The 24,535-nt window shown below is 52.1% G+C and overlaps 1 protein-coding gene across 2 annotated transcripts; it reads right to left on the bottom strand.

The window, feature by feature from the left end:
- Nucleotides 1-3,807: 3,807 nt before the first annotated feature.
- Nucleotides 3,808-24,420, bottom strand: ZBTB21 (zinc finger and BTB domain containing 21). 2 transcript variants are annotated; one of them, XM_060640508.3, is made up of 3 exons: nt 24,298-24,420; nt 9,792-11,392; nt 3,808-9,191 (listed from the first exon to the last, which is right to left on the bottom strand). In XM_060640508.3, exons 2-3 carry the CDS (start codon nt 11,377-11,379, stop codon nt 8,194-8,196), a joined length of 2,586 nt encoding a protein of 861 aa, XP_060496491.1. In that variant the 5' UTR covers nt 11,380-11,392; nt 24,298-24,420; the 3' UTR covers nt 3,808-8,193. The 2 variants fall into 2 exon arrangements, with proteins under 2 accessions (XP_060496491.1, XP_060496490.1); XM_060640507.3 differs by having other exon boundaries at nt 3,808-11,392.
- Between the last annotated feature and the right edge of the window lie 115 nt (nt 24,421-24,535).

The raw sequence follows: 24,535 nt of genomic DNA, 5'->3' as shown, positions 1-24,535 counted from the left end.
CACAAATGGGTAGAACTGAAAGGAGAAGAGAGACAAATAGTCAATTACAGTTCTTCCTCTCTCCCTCCCTGTCTTCTTTCCTTTCTCCCTTTGTTAAAAAGCCATTAGGTAAATCCTGTGAGGTTGGTAGCCAGCCTGCATGTGGAAGGCAGGTCCCAGGGGCTGGAGATTGGCTACACACAGGGAGACCGAGGCCATGGGAGCTTGGTTTTTCACCATCAGAGAAGGAAGGTATAAACGTACAAAGAGGGAGTCATGGAATGAACCATCTGGTGTTGGATTAGAATTGAAGCTATTGGTGATTTGCACATATCCAGATAAGTCTAGAAGATTCAGAGATAAATCCAGATGTCAGTGTGTGTGTGTGTGTGTGTGTGTGTGTGTGTGTGTGTGTGTGTTCCCTTTAAGCCTGCCTACTGAAGGACCCGGCACATCCACACCTTGCATCAATGAGCACACTTAATGCCCAGATCCTGGTCTCCAAACAAGAGTCTCTGCTAAAAGGAACCAGAATCTTTAGAGAAATGCCTGATTTGGGGGCTCTGGCAGGGAAAGGACAGGGTGAGTCTGGAACACCTTGTTGAGTGAGAAGCAAGAAAGTACTCAAAGAACGAGGGGGACATGTCACAGGTCAGGGGAGCCAGTCTGAAGCTCCCACTGGCTTTGAACATTGAAACTTAGAGAATGATGGCGACTGACTATAACCCATTGAACAGACTAGGAATCCCTGAGTCCACAACACAAAAGCAATGAGCATATTAGTGGGAATAATAGCCATTTTTTCTTGTAGTAGAGAGCCCACAGATAAATGAAGAAGGCATAAAGGTATGAGAAAATCTCCATTTGGCAACAACTATAGATAAGTAATTCAGGGGGTGCCTGGGTGGCTCAGTCAGTTGAGCGTCTGACCTCGGCTCAGGTCATGATCTCGTGGTCTGTGAGTTTGAGCCCCGCATCGGGCTCTGTGCTGAAAGCTCAGAGCCCGGAGACTGTTTCAGATTCTGTGTCTCCCCCTCTCTCTCTGCTCCTCCCCCACTCATGCTCTGTCTCTCTTTCTGTCAAAAATAAACATAAAAAAAAAAAAATTAAGAAAAGTAATTCAGGCAAAAAAAGCCAATGGATGCTAAAATTAGTGGGTAAAATTGAGACGAAAAATGGGATTCTACATAGCCTGAAAATATCTCCCCACAAAATAGTTATCAAAGGGGGAAAGCATGGAGGAGAAATGGTACAATGAACACCACCAGTGTCAGGGCAGACAGGCACTGCCCGCCATGCACGGTTCGAAAAGGAAAGAACACGGTCTCTGCGATGTTCTGGTGCAAAAAAAAAAAAAAAAAAAAAAAAAACGTAACTGGGGTCTGATCAGGAGGGGATGCCAAACTCCAGTTAAGGGGCGCTCTCCAAGATGGCTGGTCCATAATCGTTAAAAATGGCCAAGGCCACGAAAGTCAAAGAAACACCGAGACACGTTCCAGACTGAGGGAGACGAGAGGCCTGGGCTACGTGAGCTTGGGGAAGGGAAAGTCAAACCCAATGGAGGAGGAAAGCGAGCTTGGTACTGTTTTACACGTACCTCCACACACACGTGCGCACGCACCAGGAACTCAGCGGAGGGGCGCCTGAGTGGTTCGGTCAGTTAAGTGTCTGACTTCGGCTCAGGTCATGAGCTCACGGTTCGTGAGTTCAAGCCCTGCGTCAGGCTCTGTTCTGACAGTACAGAGTCTGGGATTCTCTTCTCTTCCCAACCCCCCCTCAAAATACATAAATAAATACACTTAAAAACAAATAAAAAAAGAACTCAGTGTAGTTACTACTATATGCTGGTAGTAGCTAGTAATTAGCTATCACTCTTCTTAGGTTGACGGAGTATATTGGACAACCCACCACCACCACACCAGGGTGGCCTAATGGGCACTGGGGCAGGGCCAGGGACGCTCATACAGCCCGCCAGACACCCAAAACATTGAGAGCAGCACAAGGGTGTGCGGCATTTACAAAGGGCAAGGGACTCATCGATCTGAGGCCAGCCCTCTGAACACCTCCGCTCTTCCTCGGGCTTACTGAGAACTGCGTAAAAATTAAATGCGCTCTGGGTCTCTGAGCGGCTGACTCAGAATCTGGGGGACATGTGCACAGAGACTCAGCGAGCTGTTCTAATACTGCCTGAGAATAAACGGACTGGCTGTGTCTAGCCTCTGACAAGATTTCTTTGCTGGACTTATCAAACACTTAACGTGCCCTCCCCTTGGCCAGCCCTAGAAACGCAAAGACGAGAAACAGCCCTGCTCTGGAACGTATGGGGAAAATAGAAAAGTGGCGAGGTGATGAGAGTGTTTGGCTCTTCAGGGTTTGATGGGAACACTTAGGCGCCTTCTTTGGGCAGGGGTGAGGAGCAGGTGGAGAGGGGTCAGGAAGCGTGCCCCGGAAATGCCAACACCAGTAAGTGGGATCTAAGACATTCCGCCGGGCAAGATGCAGGTGTGCTAATGTGGTGTCAGAGGACCGACCGAGGGACCTACCTCGGAGGACGGGATCGAGGGTTGATCACAAGACCCCCAAACTCATGCTGCAGCAGGACTGCACCAGACTGGAATTATTTTAATTTTTTTTTAATGTTTTATTGTTTTTAAGAGAGAGAGATAGCCAGACAGAGTGCGAGCAGGGGAGGGGCAGAGAGAGAGGGAGGCACAGAATCCCAAGCAGGCTCCAGGCTCCGAGCTGTCAGCACAGAGCCCCACGCGGGGCTTGAACTCATAAGCTGTGAGATCACGACCTGAGCAGAAGTCAGATGTTAACCGACTGAGTCACCCAAGCGCCCCCAGGCACTTTTTTAAAGTGCCCCTGTGACAGCACGGGGAGACTCCCTCTCCAGACATACGCCTTGTAGGAGCCTTTCTGGTCACTCACCCGTCAGAGCTCACAGAGCCCACGTTCTTACCAGAGCCAAGGCTGGGCCTCTCGTGGGGGGAAAGCATGACATGTTGGAGACGTGGTTTTGTCACCACAGGCATTTACCGTACTGAGTGTGTGCTAAGACCGAGGAGGACGCCACAGGGCTGCAACGGTCCTAGACCAGAAAGGCCTGTCATCACTGCAAAGAAAAGGGCACAGTAAACACTTTAAACAAAAGAGTATCTGGTGACCAACTGAGCAGCACAGCTGAAGCAGATCAGGACAAAGAGGTTATATACTGTTCCTCTAGGTGCAGCGTGACCACGAAACTGTTGGCCAGGGGCCCCCAAGGCGGGGCTAGGGGCTCCGGGGAGGAAGAGGGCTCGGGGCAAGCCGGGTGCGAGCCTGGCTACCACTGCGGACAGGCTCCTTCCCTTCCCGCAGTCAGCCTGGCGACCAGGACTCATACCCCCTGATGGGGAAAGCTAGTGACATAAGAAGGCAATCTATCTTGGCATCGCGGAAGGGCCTCGTTGAGGATGGCAGACGATGCCACGACCCGGAAGCCCTGAAAATTACTGCTGACGCGTCAATCTGGAGTAAACGTGCTGTCCGTGCATTTTACCCCGTCGGCATTTGAAAAACTAATGTGAACAGCAGACGAAAAGGTAGATAGGCAAAGACTGCTGCTTATGTGGTTTAACGGTGCCGTATTTGGGGCGCCCCAGTAACTGAAGCCACACTGCCAACCCCGTTCCACAAGCAGCCTGGACGCGCTGGGGAAACCAGAGCTCTCACGGCCCTTGGCGGCCCCTCCTGCTACTCACAGAACGGCTTCGTCTTTACTTTCAGAAACGGATACGCTGCTGATCAAGGTCGTCAACGCCCAAAATACACCAGAGAGACCACGACTCCAAACAAAATACAGTACAAATTTATTGACTCCAATCATTCTTAGTCAAGATTTAAGCAAAGGAAACAGACGATGGAATTGGATACAGAAAAAGCAATGGATTAACATCAGATAGAAATCCTATTTTACCATGAATTTTGAGTTCCGAAAAGCTCATTCCTAAATAAAATTGAACAATGATTTAGTCTGCTAAGGCATCTGACAACAAAATACACGCAATTTGTTTATAACCACATTTGCTTAATAATAAGCATTTATTCAATGGAAAATTTTGAAGTTCTGGATTAATGTCAATAAGAAATTATCACCTTTCGAAAATTAACATTAACCGAGGAGAAGCTTTGTGGACAATTTGAGAACAGCACTAATAAATGACGAGGGAGTACTCAGTTATTTTCAAGATTTACAGTCAAATACTTTGGTTCCCAAATGAGGGTCTCTGAAAGGAATTTAAGAAACCTGACATTCACCCATGTTTCCTCCTCCAGCAGGTAAGCACGGCTGCTCAGGGTCCCCCAGGCGCGCGGAAGAAGTGCTCGCTAGAGCACACGCAGAGAAGCACCTAGCAAGCCCGTGACAAATTATGGAGACATAAAACTTCTTAAAGTGCTAAAGCCACAAAAGAAAACCCTATGTTTTAAACTTAAAAAAAAAAAAAAAATAATAAAGCCAGTGTTAAAGAACTTACTAACCGTATTAGCATTATTTAAATAATAATGCTTTTCACACTTATTACAAAAAAACATCAATGAGAATTCAGAAATTGACAAAACAGACTTGTAGGGTTCCAGTATGAGTTAGTGCAATTTATAAAGAAACCTGTTATACATGAACTCTATTTTTGTAGTAAGAAAATTCAAATACCTTTACTTCCTAAGGTTCTGGATTCTGGTCATGTACGCACACACACACGCACGCACACACACGCACAGAGGGAACGAAGGCCAACTTTATACCAGTGAGTTCTTGTCTGTCCCTCACCCGCAAGGACCGCTGGCCCGTAGAGGAAGATACCCCCTGCCTCCAGGAAAGGGCATCTTATTCTGGTCCCCCAGCTTCTACCCTCATCAACACCAATGGCTGCTGTGTGTAGGTACAATCGCCAGTGGTTAGTAAGAGCTGGAGTATATTATTTGTTTGTTTTTAAACACTTACTCATTTTTGAGAGACAGAGTGTGAGCGGGGGAGGGGCAGAGAGAGAGGGAGACACAATCCGAAGCAGGCTCCGGGCTCTGAGCTGTCGGCACAGAGCCCCATGCGGGGCTCGAACTCACATAAGTAACCATGAGATCGTGACCTCAGCTGAAATCAGACGCTCACCTGACTGAGCCACCCAGGCGCCCTTGGAGTCTATTTTTAAAAAGGCTGTGAACGATCCACTCCAAAACAGAAAACCAAGAACCACACACATGTCCCCACAAACGCAAAATGACCTCACGGTTGAACCCTTAGTTGCGTATTTTGATAAAAATAACGAACGCACACTAGCCATAACTGGTTTTAAAGGTGAATATTCTATTAGGTTGAAATATTAACTACAAAAAACACACACCATTTGTAACCTCCACTGCTTGCTTTGATAAAGAGGTGTTTCAGGCGGCCCCTCCCGCCCTCTCCCACATGAAGAAAATGGTTCAACACAGCAAGTTCTCAGATTAACAAAGAATATATTAAAACATCTTACATTCTTTCCACAACTGCATAAAAAAAGGCATCCTGATTACTTACAAGGAATAATGAGCTTTCTACATTTTCAAAAATTAATTCTAATCAGAAAAAACATTTTCAACACTTTTATGAGCTGGAGATGTAACAAGGAAAGACCCACTGGTCTCACACCAAGTATCTGCCTGCTGTCTGAGATCGACATTCTTAAATGGAGCAATTCACGTGTCTGTCATTACTCTGCTTCCTAACATTGAAAATAGTCACGTGAGAGGAAGCGTAGTTTACTCTCTGACCACCAAAATAAACTCTTTCTGCCTGACGCTTTGAAGGTACAGTATAAAAAGTAATAGAAAAACCAGAACTGCATTAGAAATGTTTTTGGTTCAAAATTTTATTTGAAATCTTACGCTCCTTGCCTAGACAAAAATGGGAACTAACAAGACAAAACACTGGTAATTTTCAAAGTCTAACAGATACGCGGAGCGTGTATTTAGATCAAAAATATTTTTTACTGATTAACATTATCAAAAAATCTTCAAAAATGTAGCACAGAGGTTCAAGTCCTGGGATACTGAATTTACAATGCCAAGATGATGTGTGCCGTGGAACTGTCACACGTACTCTTAACAGCCAGAAGCAGGGACTACTCTGAGGGAAACTGTCCTTTGAAGAAGTGACAGCTACCAAGGTGCTCCGAATGAGAAACGGCACATTACAAGGGGGACTCATTCAGTGAACAACAATCCATCCTGATGGTTCGCGTAAAAGCCTATGCTTTAGTTTTATCTTTCAAACGCATAGATTTCTTCCAGAAAATATAAAGATGGCAATCGTCGGTAGCTGTGACTTCATTTTATTTTCCTTTCTCCATCAAATTTAACTAAGAACAAAAACAGGAAGCGACCACTCAAAAATACTTTGGGACTTAGGACAGTTTTCCAATGGAAAAGGAAACAAAAAGGCAAAATGTCATACGCAATTCCTCTCATCTACAAAGTCCACTACTGTTGTATAAAAATGCTTGTGTATGGATAAAAAGTTAGGCGTGTCTTCCCTCCCGCTGGTCCGGAACGTGGGTGACGAGACCGAGGCCAGAAACCTTCTCTGTGGCAGCGGGATACGGGGAAACACTCAGCAAATTGTTTCTCAGCCACAGTCTCTTTTTTATTTGAAAGAACAGCTTGCAAACAAAATGAATAAACTTGGGAGACTTCATCCGTAGCACTACCTGACAAGGAGCTCTTTTGTAGTTTCAATAGTATTTCCACTTGTTCGTACCTAAGTACCTGCGAGTGAGACAGTTTTCCCTTTGGAAACACCCACTGAACTCGGGTGGCCCCTCCCAAAAGCCTTTTAATTGCAACTCATACAAAATAGGAAAAAGAAGAAAAAAAAAAAAAAAAGGCAGCCCAAACCCCGTGGGCCTTATTAGGTAGCCGAAACTCATTTTGGACCCTTGATCGCGCTTTCACACAGATCCCTGAGACACCAAAAGCAGTGACTCAGAGCAGAATGACTGCACTGAGGACGTCTGACCACAATAAACTCCAACAAATTCTAACAGAAATCCTCAGGAGACAGAGGCAGGAAACCGAACGCTGTAAATACCGCCGTCGAGGGCGCATGGAGGCCGCGGTGTGGGGTTTCCCCGGCTCCCCAGCTCCGGAAGTCGATGCCAACTCCGGGCTCAGGGCCGCCGCACCGCACGGACCCCGGGGCCTGGGATCCACGAGCGTAAACGTGAGTCCCGACCCGATCTGTTACACCAACGTGGTTAAACTCAACATCAGTGAGCGCCTCGTGCCACCTCTGTTTCCTGTCCCAAACGCGCTCGGATTTTCCCTCTGTGGCAGCGATAAGTCAGAGGACGCCGGACGCTTCGTGTGCCCCGCGTGGTCAGAACGGAAAGCCGGGATGTGCACACGCAGCCCGGAGCGCCAGCTCTGACCCCAACGCCTAGCGCCACTGAAGTTTCTGTAAACTCAGAGGCCTTCTAGAAATCCTGTTTTCATTTCCCAAGTCTCCCGTCCTTAATTATACTAAGTGACCCAAGAGCAAGTTTTGTTACTTTATAAAAATCTAAGTATTACTATTGCTGATTTAAATTCCTCACAACTTTCGTACAAAAGAATGTCTACGTGACCACAAAATACCAAATATTTATTGTTATCAAGTGTCAGGATAACTTATTACAGTTGAGGCTTATCATTGTTTTATTGCTAAAGTATCCTAAGATCTAAGTCAACACTGCAGACTACTCTCCCCTTCCTCCTGATACACTGCGGACTCCAGGACGTGGCTGAGGCTTAACTAGAACTTAGGCGTCTGCTATAATCGAAAGAAATACTTAAGTAGTATTTCACGGGCTGCAAATCAGTAAAAAACCAAAACAACCTCCAGTAAAAGAGTATACTGACACCGTGGAATGAGGAACCATGCAAACAACCGGGATCGATCAGAATTTCAACACTGATGAAGTCCAGTCGTCGTGTGACCGTAAGGTCCAGAGCACGACGTAGTTTAGTTTTTCTAAGCTGAGTAAGGACTTTGCTAATTGATATCGATTTCCCTCGAGCTTCCATTCAAGCGTAACAATTTCCAACCTTTATTATTCCTTCTCTTGAAAAAATATTTTGTTTCTCATGCGCGGCTCACAGTTTGGGTTGAAACCTGGGGACCGCCTCCCCTTCCGTTAAGGGGCCGAAGGGGCCGGCCCTTCAGTTGTGGCTTTGTTCGTGACTCCAAAGACTGAAGGCGGTCTTGAATGTCCTGTGGCACAGTTTACACATGAACTGTCTTTTAAATGTGATTGCCGAGAGGGGCGGGGCGTGGTAGAACAGCGTGTCGGATTCCTGGGGCACAAAGAGCTTCTCGGCGGCGGCCGGCGCGGGGGTCTCGGCCACGCCCGTCGGGCTGTCGGGCTCCAGGGGCTGGATCTTGGGCAGCGGCGGGGGCGGGGGCAGCGGGGGCGGGGACGGCGAGTTTGTGGGGACGGGGCAGGCTTCCGGGTCCTTGTGCGCCGGCTCCTCGGCGGCCTGGGACATGTGGGACTGGAAGTGGCTCCAGAGGCGGAAGTTGGTGCGGAAGGCTTTGTTGCAAACGTGGCAGATGAAGGGCTTCACGGAGCACAGCAGCTCCTGGTGCCGCTCCAGCTGCTTGTGCGCCGTGAACGTCTTGCCGCACTTCTCGCACGGCCACAGGCTGCTGTCCTTGCTGGGGCCCGCGTCCTTGGCGGCCGCGCGGGCCTCGGGCGCCTCCTCCTCGGCCTCCTCGGCGGGCTCCTCCTTGACGTGGATTTTCAGCTGCTTCGAAAGGCTGAGGTCCTCGGGGAGGCAGGAGGAATCCTCGGAGTCGAAGTTCACCTGCTCGGAACAGTCGCTGAACGCGGCGTCGTCCTTGGCGGCCGCCGCGTGGTTGGCTTTCGGAGGCTCGGCCTGGGCCTGGGGCCTGGAGGCGGCGGTCGCGTCGCCGTTGTGGTCCAGGCCGGGCAGGGAGAAGTGCTCGGCCGGCGCCATCGTGTTCTGGTTGTGGACCTCGACCTGGTGCCGCCAGATGCTGAAGGAGGACTTGAAGGTACGCATGCACTCGAGGCACGTCAGCTTCTTGTACTCGCACTTGCCCTCGTGCTCCCGCTTGAGCTCGGGCGAGAAAAACCTAAGGCTGCAGTAGGGGCAAACGGTTGCGTTTCGGCACAGCCGCTCGTGGCTTCCTTGCTCTAGAAGAGAAGAGAGCTTAGCATTACAGAGGCGGCACTGGTAAACCTCCTTGTTCTCTACCGGGCTCTCCAGAGAAACATGCTCCCTGGGCTTAGCAGCTCTAGTGACGCCAACGGGCTTTTCTCCCGGGTGCATCTTTACGTGCTGCTTGAACTGCGAGAGAAAGCGATAGGCCTTTCCGCAGTAAGTGCACACGTACGCTCCTTTGGCTCGGGACCGCAAGTTCCTCTTGATGGCTTGGGCCTGGGAGCTAGTCTGCGCCTGAAAAGCGGGCTTGCTGCGCCTCAGCTTAAAGATCAGGGCCTTCTTAATCTCTCGCTCTCTCACTATGTCAATGAGCTTTCTCTGGAACTTCTCGTCCAGCACGGCGTGTGAGCTAGAGGCCGGCGACGGGTTCCTCACCACGCCGTGCTGGGTCTGGCAGTGCGTCCACACTTTGAAGTTCGTGTGAAAGCGCTTGTGGCAGATGTCGCAAGCATAGGGCTTCTCTGGGTTGTGGTACATGTTAATGTGCCGGTGAAGGCCTGCTGTGGATCTAAAGATCTTAAGGCAATGTTTGCATTTAAACTTTTTGTTTGGTCTCGTTCCCTCCAACTCACCAAATTCCTCTTTATTCAAGTCAGAGTCTGGAAAGTCGGCATCGGGGAGAGGAGGGCTCGAGCCCTCCTCCAAGTTCTGTTCGGACACCGGAGACCCGTGCTCGCCCTCCTTTACCTTCTTAAACGGCAGTCTTCGGTCCGCCTGGAACCTCCTTTTGGCCGGGAGTCTGCTCATGTCTCTTTGGTCGTCTTCGGTCTTCAGGGAGAGGTCTCTCGTGACGGACGACGCGGCCGCCGGGTCTCCCACGGTGACTCGGATGATGTCGGAGGGGTCCGACAGCGGGCTGCGGGGCTCCGTCTTGACGCGCACCTCGGCCACGGCAGGCTCGCCCTCCCTGTCCGTGGACTGAGAGGCGCTGAAGGACCTGAGGCGGTGCGGCTGGGGCGCCGGAGTCCGCTCGTCGAGGGCTGACGCGTCGCCGCACTCTTTCACAGACGGCTTTTGAGACAGAGCACAGAACACGTTGGCGGGCACCTCCCCGGACGCTGCCGAGGGCCCCTGGGAAGGCTTCAGGTCTATGGCGGGCGAGTAGACGGGAACCTGGCTGTCCATGGACAGCGAGCGCCTGAGCAGACTCTTCACCAGCGGGCCGCTTCTGTCGATGCCTTGCTTTCCGGAACCAGAGCCGCCGGACGGGACCACCAACCCCAGCTTCGAATAGTACAGCAGGTTCCTGTCTTCGCCCGGGCCGCCTCCTTTGCCGGTTTCCTTCAACACGTAGGGGGTCTCCGACGCGCTTCGAAGAGACAGGACGGGTGGCCGTGGTCTCTTCAAGGCCAGCTCTATGGCTTTTCCTTTGGGCAGCTGGCCGCTCAGACACGGTTTCTCGTCCGTCCCCTCTCTGTCCTGCAGCGGCTTGCCAGGCGGCACCGCGTTGCTCTTCGCTAAGCTGCTTCTGTGAGGGTCGTCCACAGAGCCGGGACGCTCGAGGGACTTCGCGCAGCCCGCAGGGCCATCTCTGGGCCAAGTCTTTTCGGCTACTGGCGACGCGTGAGGCGCTTCCGCTGGCTTTGGGACGTGGGGCTTCCCGGTGCCGGTCTTGACCGTGAGGCCGGGGGAGGGCCGCGAGGTGTGGCTCAGGTCGGGCTGATTCTGACCGACAGTCTTGCCTTGTGCTTCGTTTCGGCTTTGACACACGATGACACTTCTCTTCTGAGAACTGCTTTCGTCCTCTTCTACGAATATCTTCTTCCTGTTGGGACACGTTGGAAAGGGTGCCTGAGGTGTTTTCGAGACGATGTTCGTCAGAAAGGAAATCCCGAGGCTGTAGCCCAGCTCTTGGACGGCGGCGAGACTGCTTTTCTCGACAAATAAGGACGAAGAATAAATGTAGTTCAAAACATTATCAAAAGCATCGGGTTCACAAAAATCAAGTTGAAATACGGTTTGGGCCTCGTTCTCCTTATTCGTGAACAGACTCTGAAAATATTCGCTGCTGGCAGCCAAGACATTTTTATGAGCTCGAAACTTCTGGTCCCCGACGATCAGCAGCACGTCACACAGCTGCCCTTTGAGGCGCTCCTCGTTGAGCGCACTGAGGAGGGAGATGGCGTGGGCCGGGTTGATGTAATGCAGCAACCCCTCCATCGCGTGGGCTTATCTGAAAGACAAAGCGCAGAATCATCATGAAAAACGTGCCGAAAAGCTCGCCCTGAGACGGAAAGCTCCTCGAGGGCAGGGAACGCTAGCTGTCTTTTCCTAGGGGCCGACACTGCGCAGACCGCAGGCAGACCAAAGCTCTCCCTTAAATGCCACGGGAAACAGAAGCGAACCGGCCTCGTGGCTCCCGGAGACCAGCGATGGCTGAAGCGGAGCACTTTTAGGACCGAAGACCGTACCACCGTCGGAAGGCTGCTGGAACTCGGCAGCTACGCAGAAAGGCACCACTTGAAATTAAAAGTTTGTTACCTAGGGTTCTTCATCCGATGCTTCGTTCTATCCCTTTTACCTCAGAGAGTAAGTATGAAGTTATCAGGACTCCCGAGCCCGTGATTCGGGAAACAAAGTCAGTCTTGCTTTTGGGCATACTTATACACGACGTGAACTGCTACAACTGGGTCGCAAAGGGGTGGCCTTACCAGACCTTTAAAAATGGGCAAGAATCGGGGCGCCTGGGGGGCTCAGTCGGTTGAGCGTCTGACTTCGGCTCAGGTCATGATCTCACGGTTTGTGGGTTTGAGTCCCGCGTCAGGCTCTGTGCTGACGGCTCCCTCTCTCTGCACCTCTCCCCCCGCCTCTGTGTCTCCCTCTCTCTCTGCACCGAACCCACTTGCATTCTGTCTCTCTCTCAAAAATAAACAAACATTAAAAAAAATTTTTTAAAAATGGGCAAGAATCTGGGGCGTCTGGGGGGCTCAGCCGGTTAAGCATCCGACTCTTGCTTTCAGCTCAGGTCACGATCCCAGGGTCATGGGATCGGGCCCCACGTCTGGCTCCTTGCCGAGTGTGGAGCCTGCGTAAGATTCCCCCCCTTTCTCCACCCGCCCCTCCCTCACGCGTATGCACGCTCACGCACCCTAAAAAAAGTTTAAAAGGCAAGAATCTGTAAAGAGGTAAAAAAGTCACTTACTGATCACTACCGTATCAGTGCTTAACAATGATTAGAAATGTTAAACAACAGAAGAGCTTGGGTTCTGTCTTATGTCAAACACCCTACCGGCTCCCGAATACAATTTTCTTATCAAATCACATTTTCGACAGCAGCACAGAGGAAACTCTGGCCTGATCTAAACTTCATTATTACTAATTATAAGTTAAAAGGTCTGGATTCAGATCTCTCTGCAACTCTCTAACAACCTAAAGGTGAGACGAGAAAAGGCCCAGCGGCTGGGCGCGTGTTCGGGCAGAGACACGGGGTGAGAGGCCACCTCCTTCCTGGCGGTCGGCTAGCCCCTCTGAGCACCAGGTCCTTCACGTGAAACATGGGGGACCGTGCCCTTCTTTAGGGCTGTTGCGAAGGTTACGTGAGCTAGCATCTCATACACGGTAACCATTTAATTCGGTGTCAAAGAAAAGGGCCCATATTTGCACCACCCATGCTCTCGATGAAGGGAAAACCATTTCATACACAGACAACGCAATCAAAGCTGACCCTTCACTTGGGCTTCTGTCACTGTAACACCTCTGTGGTTTGACGGCAGTGTCTTCTGTAAAACAGTTATGATTTACAGATGCTGGCGAGGATGTGGAGAAACGGGAACCCTCCTGCACAGCTGGTGCAGCCGCTCTGGAAACGGTGCGGAGGTTCCCCCAAAAATTAAAAATAGAACTACCCTATGACCCAGCAGTTGCACTGCTAGGAATTGACCCAAGGGATACAGGAGTGCTGAGGCACAGGGGCACATGTACCCCAATGTTTACCGCAGCACTTTCAACAATAGCCAAATCATGGAAAGAGCCCCAATGTCCCTCATCTGCCGAATGGATAAAGAAGATGTGGTTTATGCGTACAATGGAATACTACTTGGCAACGAGGAAGAATGAAATCCTGCCGTTTGCAAGAATGTGGACGGAACTGGAAGGAATTACGCTGAGTGAAATAAGTCAGTCGGAGAAGGCTATCCTATGTTTTCACTCACATGTGGACCTTGAGAAACTTCACAGAAGAGCACGGGGGGGGGGAAGGGAAGGGGAAAAAAAAAGTTACAAACAGAGAGGGAGGGAGGGAAACTATGAGACTCTTAAATACAGAGAACAAACTGAGGGTTGATGGGGGCTGGGAGAGGGGCAAATGGGCAATGGACATTGAGGAGGGCACTTGGGGGGATGAGCACTGGGTGTTGTACGGAAGCCAATCTGACAACAAATTATACTCATAAAGATAAAGAAATAAACTAGTATGATTTGGGGCGCCTGGGTGGCTCAGTAGGTTAAGCGTCCCACTTCGGCTCAGGTCACGATCTCGCGGTCCGTGAGTTCGAGCCCCGCGTCGGGCTCTGGGCTGACAGCTCGGAGCCTGGAGCCTGCTTTGGGTTCTGTGTCTCCCTCTCTCTCTGGCCCTCCCTCGCTCGTGCTCTGTCTCCCTCTCTCTCGAAAGTAAATGAACATTCAAAACATTAAAAACAATAGTTAATGCGTTTATTTTTGAATGGATTCAGAGTAACGCGGATTGTTTGTGACCGTTTCATCATTCTGCAGGGGGCAGGTTGTAAGAGTACGAAACCTGGCACGCAGCACACTGGCAAGTTCTCCTCTGGTTTCAAAGGATCAGCCTCTGCCGGTCCACCAGCATGGGGGCTCCTCAGAAGAGCCCACAAAGAGTTCGCTGGGCCCCCAACCTAGACTCAGTGAACACGGCATACAAACTGCTTTACCACTGTTCTAACCCCCTGATGGTGCTGGCTCAATATAATGGGCTCAGAGACGTGCCTGCTTCCAGAGACGGTGCCGGGTAAGCAGCTTGTCCCCAGACACATGCTTTGGTCAGAGTGTACGGAGTTTCCGTTCATTCCTGCCTTCCAACATTCTGTATCAACGGCAAATTTTAATTCCTCTATCTGTGACTGCTTGATAGAGACATCTCCCTTCCTCTTTTCTGTTGGCCGTTTTAATTTCTTCCCTAATCCTACTGTCATGTCTTAACATCATGCATTTGTTTACACAGACCCTTGTCACCTTTCACAAAGGTCAGCAGAAAAAGAAAGCAACTTGTAATGCCACACTTACCAACCCAGCTATGCAATGACCACGGTCTTTAGCGCTAATAGTTTTTGAGAAACCCAGCTCAGAAAAGCAAGACGCAGCATTAAAAGCACGGACGAGTATTTTTCAAAAGCGTTTCTTAAAATCAATTTAGTGGTTTGACACCAGCAATTAAAAACAGATAAAACGACAGGGACAGAGTAGAAAATGTCCACGTGGCTCAAACACAGTAAGGCTGCGATCTCCTGACACCTGTGTTTCAGTCTCATGTGCTCACATCCACAGACGTAAGTATGTGCGATGTGCTCCTTCCCGCGAGTCCGGGCCAAGACAGGGCTCGGGGCTGGTCAGTCTCTGGGGCTCAGTTTCCGCCACTGCAAAATAAGGATAACAGCGGCTACCACACCATGCAGTCGTGCAGATTAAAGGAGAAAACGGTGGGGCGCCTGGGTGGCTCGGTCGGTTGAGCGTCCGACTTCGGCTCAGGTCATCATCTCACGGTCCGTGAGTTCGAGCCCCGCGTCAGGCTCTGTGCTGACAGCTCAGAGACTGGAGCCTGTTTCGGATTCTGTGTCTCCCTCTCTCTCTGCCCCTCCCCTGTTCATGCTCTGTCTCTCTCTGTCTCAAAAATAAATAAATGTTAAAAAAAAAAAAATTTTTTTTTTAAATAAAGGAGAAAACGGTGCTGCCATTTACAGAGCACCTACAGCACAGTGCAAACTGTGCCAGAGCTCCACAAATCAGTCATTCACTCACTCGACAAAATGCCATCTGAGAAGCTCTGAAGAAGGCAAGGAGCCATGGCAATCACCCAGGGAAGGGCAGCGCGTGCGGCACGGGGCGCAAGAGGCAGCAGGGCTGGAGCAGGGAGCCGCCGACTGCAGGGCTGAGGGAACCGCAGGCAAACTGAGCTTTCTGCCAGAAGTGAAACCGAGAGTCACTCCAAGATTCTGGGCAGAAAAATGACAATGACTTGAGTTATGTTTCAAAAGGATCCCTCCGGCTACATTGTCGAGAAGAGAGCACGGAAAACAGGAAAGGTAGAAGCTGGGAGGCCAGCTGGGAGCCCGCAGCAAGGAGGCAGGGGACAGGTGACGGCAGCCTGGACCAGCTGGCAGCCTGCAGCAGTGACCCAGGGGAGACAGGACGGTGGGGGAGCAGGGTGGTAGCAGGGGAGCCGAGGCAGTTAGTTACTAGGACGTCTAATGGATTGACTGTAGAGGGTGAGAAGGCGAGGAACTAAAGAAAGCTCCACGAATCCGACCAGAACAGCTGGAAGGGTGTCCTTACCGGAGATGAAGTTTGATAGAAAAATTGGCTCGGGTTTTTTCAGGAATTCAGTCTGATTTTCCAAACGTGAGCAGACACCTGTTGCCGAGTGTGCCTTCTACGGGCGCCCCTTCTCGCTCCTCGTTCCCTACGACCTCCTGTGCTTCCTGGGATCACTTCCCAAGCAAACGTCCACTCTGCATTCCCGTCTCGGGGTCTGCTCGTGGGGGAATCCAAACTGAGACACCCAGGGATGAAACCACAGGCACAGGCTGAAAGGCTGGGTGAGGATGAAACCACGGGAGACTTCCATGTTCCTGGCCGTGCGGCAACTGCGACCCCACACCGTCCGTCCCCCACCACTGCATGCCACAAACGACGCGGTCCAAAAAAGTGTCCTTCTTTTGCTTTTCTCAAATGATCGTGATCGCTGTTTTTGTTCCAAGTCCCTACTTCTAATCCCTTGAACCACGGGCTCCCATACTCTTTGAGCGAAAACGTTCGGGAATTAGGAAAAAAATAAGTCACTCAGAGTGAGGCCTTAAGAGAAAGAGTCGCTGTCCCCGTAAACTGCTTAAACCATTCATTTGGCTACAGCCGCATTTAGAGCCCCCCACGAGACCACCGGCTCGGAAGGTGGCCGGGCACGCGCAGTCCTGGCACGCAGTGTGGGACGCAGCTGGGCATCTCCCGTCCCACTGCCCTGAGCGCTAATGGACACCCACGAGTGGCTCGGATTCGCGTGCCTGCTCTGCCACACATGGCGTCCACACGGCGTCCACATGTTTACGCCTTAACTGCGTACCTACAGCAACCCTGGGAGGTGGGTACTCGGTTATTTTAGAGACGAGGAAACAGGCCCAGAGGGGCAGTAACTTGGTCCAGGTCACGTGCACAATAAACAGCCGAGCAGGACTCACACCAGGGGACCTGGCTCCAGGGGCCACGCTCTTTAACCCCTACGGCGCTCCTGTCGCTGGTTTCCTCCCTTAATTCCCACACTAACATCTGAGCTGGGCACTGTGCAAACCCCTGTCCTATACAAACGAGGACACGGAGGCACTGAGAAGTCACGCACCGTACCTAAAGTGACTCAGCGAGAAGCAGGGCCAGCTGCGAGTCGGGTCCCAGAGCCTGGACTCCGTCATCACATTACCCGCTTCTCCTAGCCCGGTGCGTGTCCAGGATGTACTGGGCCCGGCGAGACGCGGAGGACGGAGGCCTGAGAAGCGTGGTCCCGTCTGAAAGGCTGGTGTGGGACCAGGACAGGTCAGTCCGTCACCACGTGTCAGCATGCTGAGCACCACGCAGGACGGGGGCGGCGGTCCGGACGTGGTGCAGGTGCAGCCGAGAGGGAGGGCAGGGAAGGCATTCTTCAGAACGAGCAGGAGTCAGAAACCTGGGAGGAGTCAGGCAGGACGCGTGAAGGGCATTTCAAGGACAGGAGACAGACAGAGCGCGTGGCTGGAGCACAGGCTGCCCGCAGGGAAGGCGGGTGATGGGGCTGCAGAGGGGAAGGAGGCACGAGGGCCCCGAGGGCTAAACGAAGACCAGTCAAGATCCTAAGAGGAGCCGGATCCCTTCTGTCCTGTCCAGCGGCCCGGGACAAAGCCTTGAGATGTGTGCAGCGCGGGCCCCTCACGGGCCGGCTGAAGACCTTGCTTTTACCTTTGCAATTACTGAAACTCAAGATCGATGGGCCCTTTCCCGGTCTAGCTGCAAACAATTAACAATTTGGATTTTTGTGTTTTAAGGACAGTAGGTATATTTATTCATTTACACCCTGTTTAACAACGTGACTGAAAATATAAAATGCTCCATTAGGAATGCAGGCAAAAGGGGGGTGGAAATCACAGCTGCTGAATTTCCTGAGATGACCCAGCCAGACCCTTTGTGGCTGGTGGGTGTGCGGACTGAACGTCCAAACCCCTTTGCTTTTTCGGCTCTTCAGCCCTCGTAAGGCCAGCTTTGCTACTGAACGGACTGCCTCCTCCACAAATCTGCGCTCATCAGACTCCAACCTCTCACGTACGTTTTAATTATGAATGACCAGGACCTCGGACTCACCGAAGACAGCGCATCACAAATCTGAAAGCTCTTACGTGTAAATGCACACTGCCACCGCGTCCACCCCCACGCCCTTCCCATGGCTTATCTCCACCTGACTCATCGGTGAAGAGTTCCTGCTATCACTTTAGTCATAGTGAAAACCTGGCGCTCTTGAAAGGAAAGTGGGTGAAATGTGGACGAAAAGAGCCGTTTATGATGGACGGAAAGAGCTGAGTGGAAATCCCCCAAGGAAAACCAGATTCTGAAATAGGGCTGGCTCGCTTACCACTTGGATCCTCGCACACAAAAATCTTCCCAAACTCTGCCTGAACTGTTCCTATTTCATGCGGTTTCCTGCAATTTCAAAATGAGAATCTTTATGCTTAACGATTCATGGAAGTCCCAGCTCCTGGAAAAGACGTTCAAATCAGTTGGGTCTCCAGTCCTGGCTGTGCCACTGATCAGGCATATAACCCGGTCAAGGTCACTTGACCTTCCTGAGTAGCAGCTTCCTTAACCTGTGAAGTGGGGCTAACCCTGCTTACCACGTGGGAGTTTTACGATCAACAGAAGACACACTATGTTCGCAAGCTCCCCCTGCATGTAGTGCTTCCTACACGGCAAGCAGGCATTTTGCTTCCTTCCTCTCTTCCCTTCCCGAATGTACGTGGTCCCGAGTGTTCTAAAGAGTTGCTGGCCTGTTGTCCAATAGCTCACGTTCCCACGGGAGGACAGAGACGTACAAAATTAAACAGGGTGACGGATGCCAACAGTGCTACAAGAACACCGATTTCAGGAAGCACTTAACTTGGCCGGGAGGTGGGAGGGTGGGTGGGCGCACAGAGGGGACATCAGAGAAGACCTGGGACTCATGCTCGACTATCGGAACGGCAAAGGTTCCGTTCTTCCCGTTTTTACTACAGATACTTTTCAGAAACACACATCTGATTGCGTCGGGGCTTTAAACCCCTTGTGGGGCGGGGAATCCAAGTTCCAACTCCCCAGCATGGCTACAAAGCACTCTGCAACTGAACTGCAGAAAATTATTTCACACCAATACCTCAGATTCCCTAGGTACTAAATGCCACGAGAAGCGGGGATTCGTATCTTAATAGAAATTGATTCAATGCAAATAATTTCCTCTTTATACCAATGTTAGCGGAAGGAATTAAGATCGTTAAGGGGATGGAGGGAAGGTAGATGGTTTTGGAAGAGAGCATTCTCGTGACGTGGACAGAAGACAGCAAAGCACAACAAAGCACTGGTATAATGGGCACCAGGAGGTGAATGAGGGGCCCAGGAAGGGAGAGGGGAAGGGACCGAGATAGCCCACTGATTTTCACGTTTTGGAGACTAAAACTCAGGCTGGTGTCAGAGCTAATATACATTACAAATCAAACTCCCTGCTGGACTAGCCCATAAGAGCCTCGGTACCAGTTCTATAGGAAAATGTCTGTTCACACCCACACCCGAACCGAACTCTGGGCGCACAGTCCCTTGGAGCGTTGGGGACCGCTTCCACAGTCCCCACCATTATGGCAGAGAAGAAATGCACGTAGCACAAAGCAAACAGAAGAGCAAAGCGTCTACGCTTGACTCTGGAACACGAGCACACACGTACCACGCAGCCCCAAACCTTCGCCGCTGGATTTAGGCCTGACCCCCCACGAGATTTTATTACTCGAAGGAGACCAGAAGTGCTCTCAGTTGGCTGTTATCACTCCCTCAGTGACCAGACAGGTGTCAGAAATCCTCCAAAGAGCCTCAGATTGCAGAGCCAGCCTTACTTAATCCGACCCTTCCCGGGCAGGAGTGCCGCTCCCTTGGGGCCCCCGTCACCCTGTTTTCAGTCTCTCGGGGAGGGGCTGGCTCTGGCTGAGGATGTGCTCCCTTCCACAGCACAGCTCCGGCCCGTGCGGGGCACCTCGGTCGGCGAGCAGCCTGTCTGCTTCTGCTTGGGCCTCCTGCTGGAAGAGGCCCGGCCCTGGGTTTGGCTTTGAAGACCCCCCCCGCCCCACCCCAGTGAGGGAGTGTGCTGTGCTGCTCTGTCCCAGCTCACGGGTAGGCACGCAACCAAAGCCAAGCAGATCAGAAACTTTCTGTCTGGAATACGGGCCTGCGAAAACCAATAAAGGCAGCAAATGAGTGGAGAGGATTTAGCGCAGCAGTGACCTAAAAATGCAGTGTGCCAGTGCCCACTATGCCCATTCCAGCCAGTTACCTTCGTTTCCGTACTTCCTGGCCCAATTCCTTAGCTTTTTCTTAAACCTCTGGAGCAATCCTGCATCTTTACAATAAATTCCTTGTTCTACTCAAGCTAGCCTGTCGGTTTCTGTTCTTCTTCTTAAAGGACCCGAACTGATACATTTCCAAGTGTTACTCACTCTTCCTGCCGCACTCTCCAAGTCCATCCTTCACAACCCTGCTGCTGCACGGAGCTTCCTAAAACGAAGCTTCAAGCATCCATCAGGCACACGCGCAGCTAATGCTACTACTAATTTATTTCCTGAGCTCTTAGTATGTGCAAGGCGTGTTTAGACAGGCCTGAAATATGGGCGCACACAACAGATGAGGCCTCCGGATTCTAGTGGGGTAAATCAGATAATGAGCAAGGAAACAAATGAAAAAGGTAACTTCAGATTACGCCATAATGTTGGTAAACAGGGGGCCATACCTGGGTGGAGAAACGGGGTTTGGAGAGGGAGTCTAAGAAATGCCTCGTGTGACATTTTAGCTGAGACCTACAAGTTGGGTGAAAATACGTAATGACAAAAACAATGGTTATCTGTGAAAACACAGAAATTTAAAAACACAGACTCTATAGCTCTGTAAATCTGGTTTCAAACCACTTTTTACATTTTCTTTCCCTTCATTTTTCCCGTGTGACAACTTCCTGTTTCAGATGCTGTGTCTCTGAGACAGAACCCGAGTGTCCTGCTTCCTCCACTACCAGATCTGAAATGTCCAAGGCACCCCGTGGAACCTTCCCCCGCATGCGACTCAGCTGAACATTAATCATCTTTCAAAGCTCAGCTCAAGTCCAATCACTCCATTAAGCCTTTGTCACGGGCTGGACTGTGTCCCCCTCTCTGTGCCCCATCACACACTCAAGTCCTGACCCTCAGAACCTCCAAATGCAAGCAGATCTGGAGATACAGTCTTTTTTTTTTTTTTATTCTGAGAGAGACAGCATAAGCAGGGGAGGTGGGGGAGGGAGGGAGGGGGGAGAGGGAGGGAGGAGCGGGGTGGGGGGGATCCCAAGCAGGTTCTGAGCTGCCAGCACAGAGACCCATGCGGGGCTTGAACTCAGGAAATTGTGAGATCATGACCTGAGCAGAAATCAAGACTCAGATGCTTAGACGACTGAGCCACCCAGGTGCCCCTGGAGACAGAGTCTTTAAAGGGCTCATCAAGTTTTAGCAAGGACTTTAAGGTGGACCCTAATCCAATCTGACCGGTATCCCTCCAAGGGGAGAGGAGGACAGGAGCACGTGAAGGCAGAGAGAACGTGGCCCTCTACACACCAAGGAGAAAGGCCTCAGGAGAAACCAACCCTGCCCAAACCTTGATCTTGGACTTCTAGGCTCCAGAACTGTGAGGAAATAAATTGCTACTAAGCCCCCCAGTCTGTGGTACTTTGTTTGGCAGCCTTAGCTAAGGAATATACGTTCCTTGACCACTTCGGTTTATGAGCAAATACCTTTCAACTCCTGTATCACAGTCGCACCATTTACATAACGTTTACTTGGTTCGTCTCCCCAACAGAACGGTAAGCTTATGTAAGGAGTAAAAACCTATTTAATAGATCCTGATACCCTTCACAATGCCCAACAAAACTCCTTGCACAATAGTATGTTGATTTTTCTGTACTCTGACAATCCAACTACAGGCAGGAGTGGAAACTGTGCCTTGTGTTTGTTTCCCTAAAGTAAAGCCGGTCCCATCACAGCCTTTTCGAATACTATACAGATTTTCCCGTTGCTTCCTAGATAAAACCCAAACTCCACAGACTGGCATACAAGCTTGTTCATGTTCTGGCCGTACTTTTTCTTTCCACCCCCCTCTGGACACTCCTTACCACCCACCCTACAAACCTGTGCACCCAATTTTCACCACCTGACACACCTTTCCAAGTTCCCTTGGCCAGCCTTCCCAGAAAGATCTCGCTCAAATGTCACGGTCTCTACAAAGCTCCGGTTGCTGTGCCCGCAGCCCGTGGCCCAGTCCTACCTGAACTGCCACAATACTCCATCCACATCTCCTGGGGTTAACACAACTATTTGGAATGATCTGTGTATCCCTAACGCTCAGCACAGGCCTGGCAAGCATCTCCCGGGTAAAGAGAGAAATCCATCCGTACACTCCAGGTTCAAGCCCCGCACCCGCTCACCTTCACTGCTCCAGCATCTGCTAGAGCTTAGCCCGTTGGCAGCCCCGCTTCTCACATGAGCTCTCGGGGCTTGAAGGCCCCCTGGACGAGGGCTGCCAAACCCGCATCTCTGCTCAGACTTGCCCTTGGGCCCGCGGGGCTCACTGAATGAACACTTCCATCACCCACGTGCCCGGGGCAGTCCTCACGCCCCCCCCCCCCACCCTCGCCCCTACCCCACATCTGCTTGTCCTCACACGTTCCTTATTTGGTTAGGTATGCTGACAACCACCAGGTCTCCCAAACCGGAAACCTCTCTCCTCTGCAGCCCATCACCGGGACCTGGCAAACCTCGCTGGTAAACAGCTCTAGAATCAGCTTTGGGGACCACGAGAATTGTCCCTTCAGTCATCCCCCGCTCACCCAGACACTCCCTGGTTACACATCCCCTGCCATAAACACTGTGAAGGTTCCTGAAGGACTGGGGTTCTATCCTTTCCACTGTTCACCGCACACAATGAAGCCCGTGCCACCTTCAAGAGCGTTGAATGAAATGAATGAAACATGACGTTGCTTTCACGCAGAACAGTGCCCCCATGTCCACTTTCTTCCTGTTCTTTCACACTTAGGAATACTTAAATTTAACAGTAATGACAATTAGACGTTAGAGGTGGAAGAGGTTATTTACTCGAAGCATCAGAGGGGAGAAGAGCTGCCAATGGAAAATCCAAAACGGATCAACCTGCTTTGTCTTTTTTTTTTTTTAATTTTTTTTTTTTAACGTTTATTTATTTTTGAGACAGAGAGAGGCAGAGCATGAACAGGAGAGGGGCAGAGAGAGAGGGAGACACAGAATCTGAAACAGGCTCCAGGCTCTGAGCTGTGAGCACAGAGCCCGACGCGGGGCTCGAACTCACGGACTGTGAGATCATGACCTGAGCCGAAGTCGGACGCTCAACCGACCGAGCCACCCAGGCGCCCCCCGCTTTGTCTTTTTAAACGAGGTGCACAGAGCACAATGCAGGCCCCTTACTGATGACTCGGGGTCATCATCATGGCAATCACTGGACTATGCTGTAATACAGTGAGGCCCTCAGATGCCGGAGGGGAGCTCCTGCACTACAAGACCCCAGGAGGCTGTACTACGCGGGGGGTCTGATTAACCTCTGCCCTCATGGACCCCCGTCTGGCAATCCCGAGGGGGAACCAGTCTCTGAAAACACCCCACCTCCAAACGTGCCGCTCAAGTGGCATTCTCCAGAACCACGCAGCCCTGTGAAGGGCTCGGGCCGAGGGGCTCCCCCACGCTACAGGCGCCTACAGGGCGCTACTGAACTTGGTCGACCTAAGCGGTCCGGGCGAGAACACACGAAAAGATCACGGGGATTCCCGCCAGCGGAGGTCTCCGGGCCGGGTTCTCCAGAACCGCTGGTCCCAGCCCACCCCCCTCCTCCCCACCGCTTCCGGTCGCAGATTTCGGCCGGGGCCTGTCTCGAGTGGGAAACCACCCGCAACGGAGCAGAAACAGGTCCTCCAGGGGCTCTGGAGGGAAACGAGTGCGCTCCGGGGTCCACGCGTCCGGCAGAGGGCCGGCCAAGGAGGCGGGCTGGGGCGGGGCCGGCCAAGTCCACCCGGGCTACTGGCTGGTTTCGCCTGCGGTCGCCGGGAGGGACCCAGGGGCTACGGGGCGCTGGCCACGGCAGGTGCGGGGTCCCACCGCCCCCAGCTCCCGCGCACACTCGCGCCCCCCGCCCGTCCCCACGCCTGCACGGGACCGCGAGCACGTGCCCTCGGCCCGGAAGGCGTCCCAACCGCTCCGCGCAGGTGCGCGCGCCAGGGCCGGGCACGTCCGGCCCAGGGGGCACCTGGCCGGGCGAGGGAAGACCAGCCGGGGACGGAGCGTGCGCAGTGGCGAGGGCGAGGCCAAGTGCGGGCAAGGAGCATGCGCAGTGTGAAGGCACAATCGGCTACGTGGGAGCCTGGGGCATGCTCGGTGAGAGCCCGGACCCGGCGCACGCGCAGAAGCGCTCGGAACCCGCAACCCGCTGGTGGAGAGAAAAAAGAGGAGAGAAATCACCTCAGAGTTACGTCAGGAAAGGCCGCGTTTTGCGAGGAGGCTGTGGCCTCCCGCGGGGCCCCGCAGTTCTTCTAGGGCGAGGGGCGTGACAGTTACTCACCGGTCTCCAGCCCCGAGGCAGTCGCCGGGCCCCTTTCCGCTCACACTCGGCTCGCGCGCGCCGCAGCCGCCGCTGCCGCTGTGATTCCATCCATCTTGAATTTGACGTCATCCCACACCAGGGATGAGGTCATCGCAGGCAGCGCTCGTCACGTGCGCGGCGCTGTGATTGGGCGGCTGGCCCCGGGGGGCGGGGCGAGGGAGGTGCGCCGCGCCGGGGGCGGGCGAGGGCGGGCCTG

Source organism: Panthera onca, chromosome C2 (assembly GCF_046562875.1).
Source record: "Panthera onca isolate mPanOnc1 chromosome C2, mPanOnc1 haplotype 2, whole genome shotgun sequence".
Taxonomy (NCBI): Eukaryota; Metazoa; Chordata; class Mammalia; order Carnivora; family Felidae; genus Panthera; species Panthera onca.
Note: the sequence above shows the minus strand (reverse complement) of the source record. Positions and strands in the feature narration are given on the sequence as shown.

Coding starts and splice junctions, on each gene's coding strand:
- ZBTB21 (XM_060640507.3), bottom strand. CDS start 11,379: ATGGAGGGGTTGCTGCATTACATCAACCCGGCCCACGCCATCTCCCTC.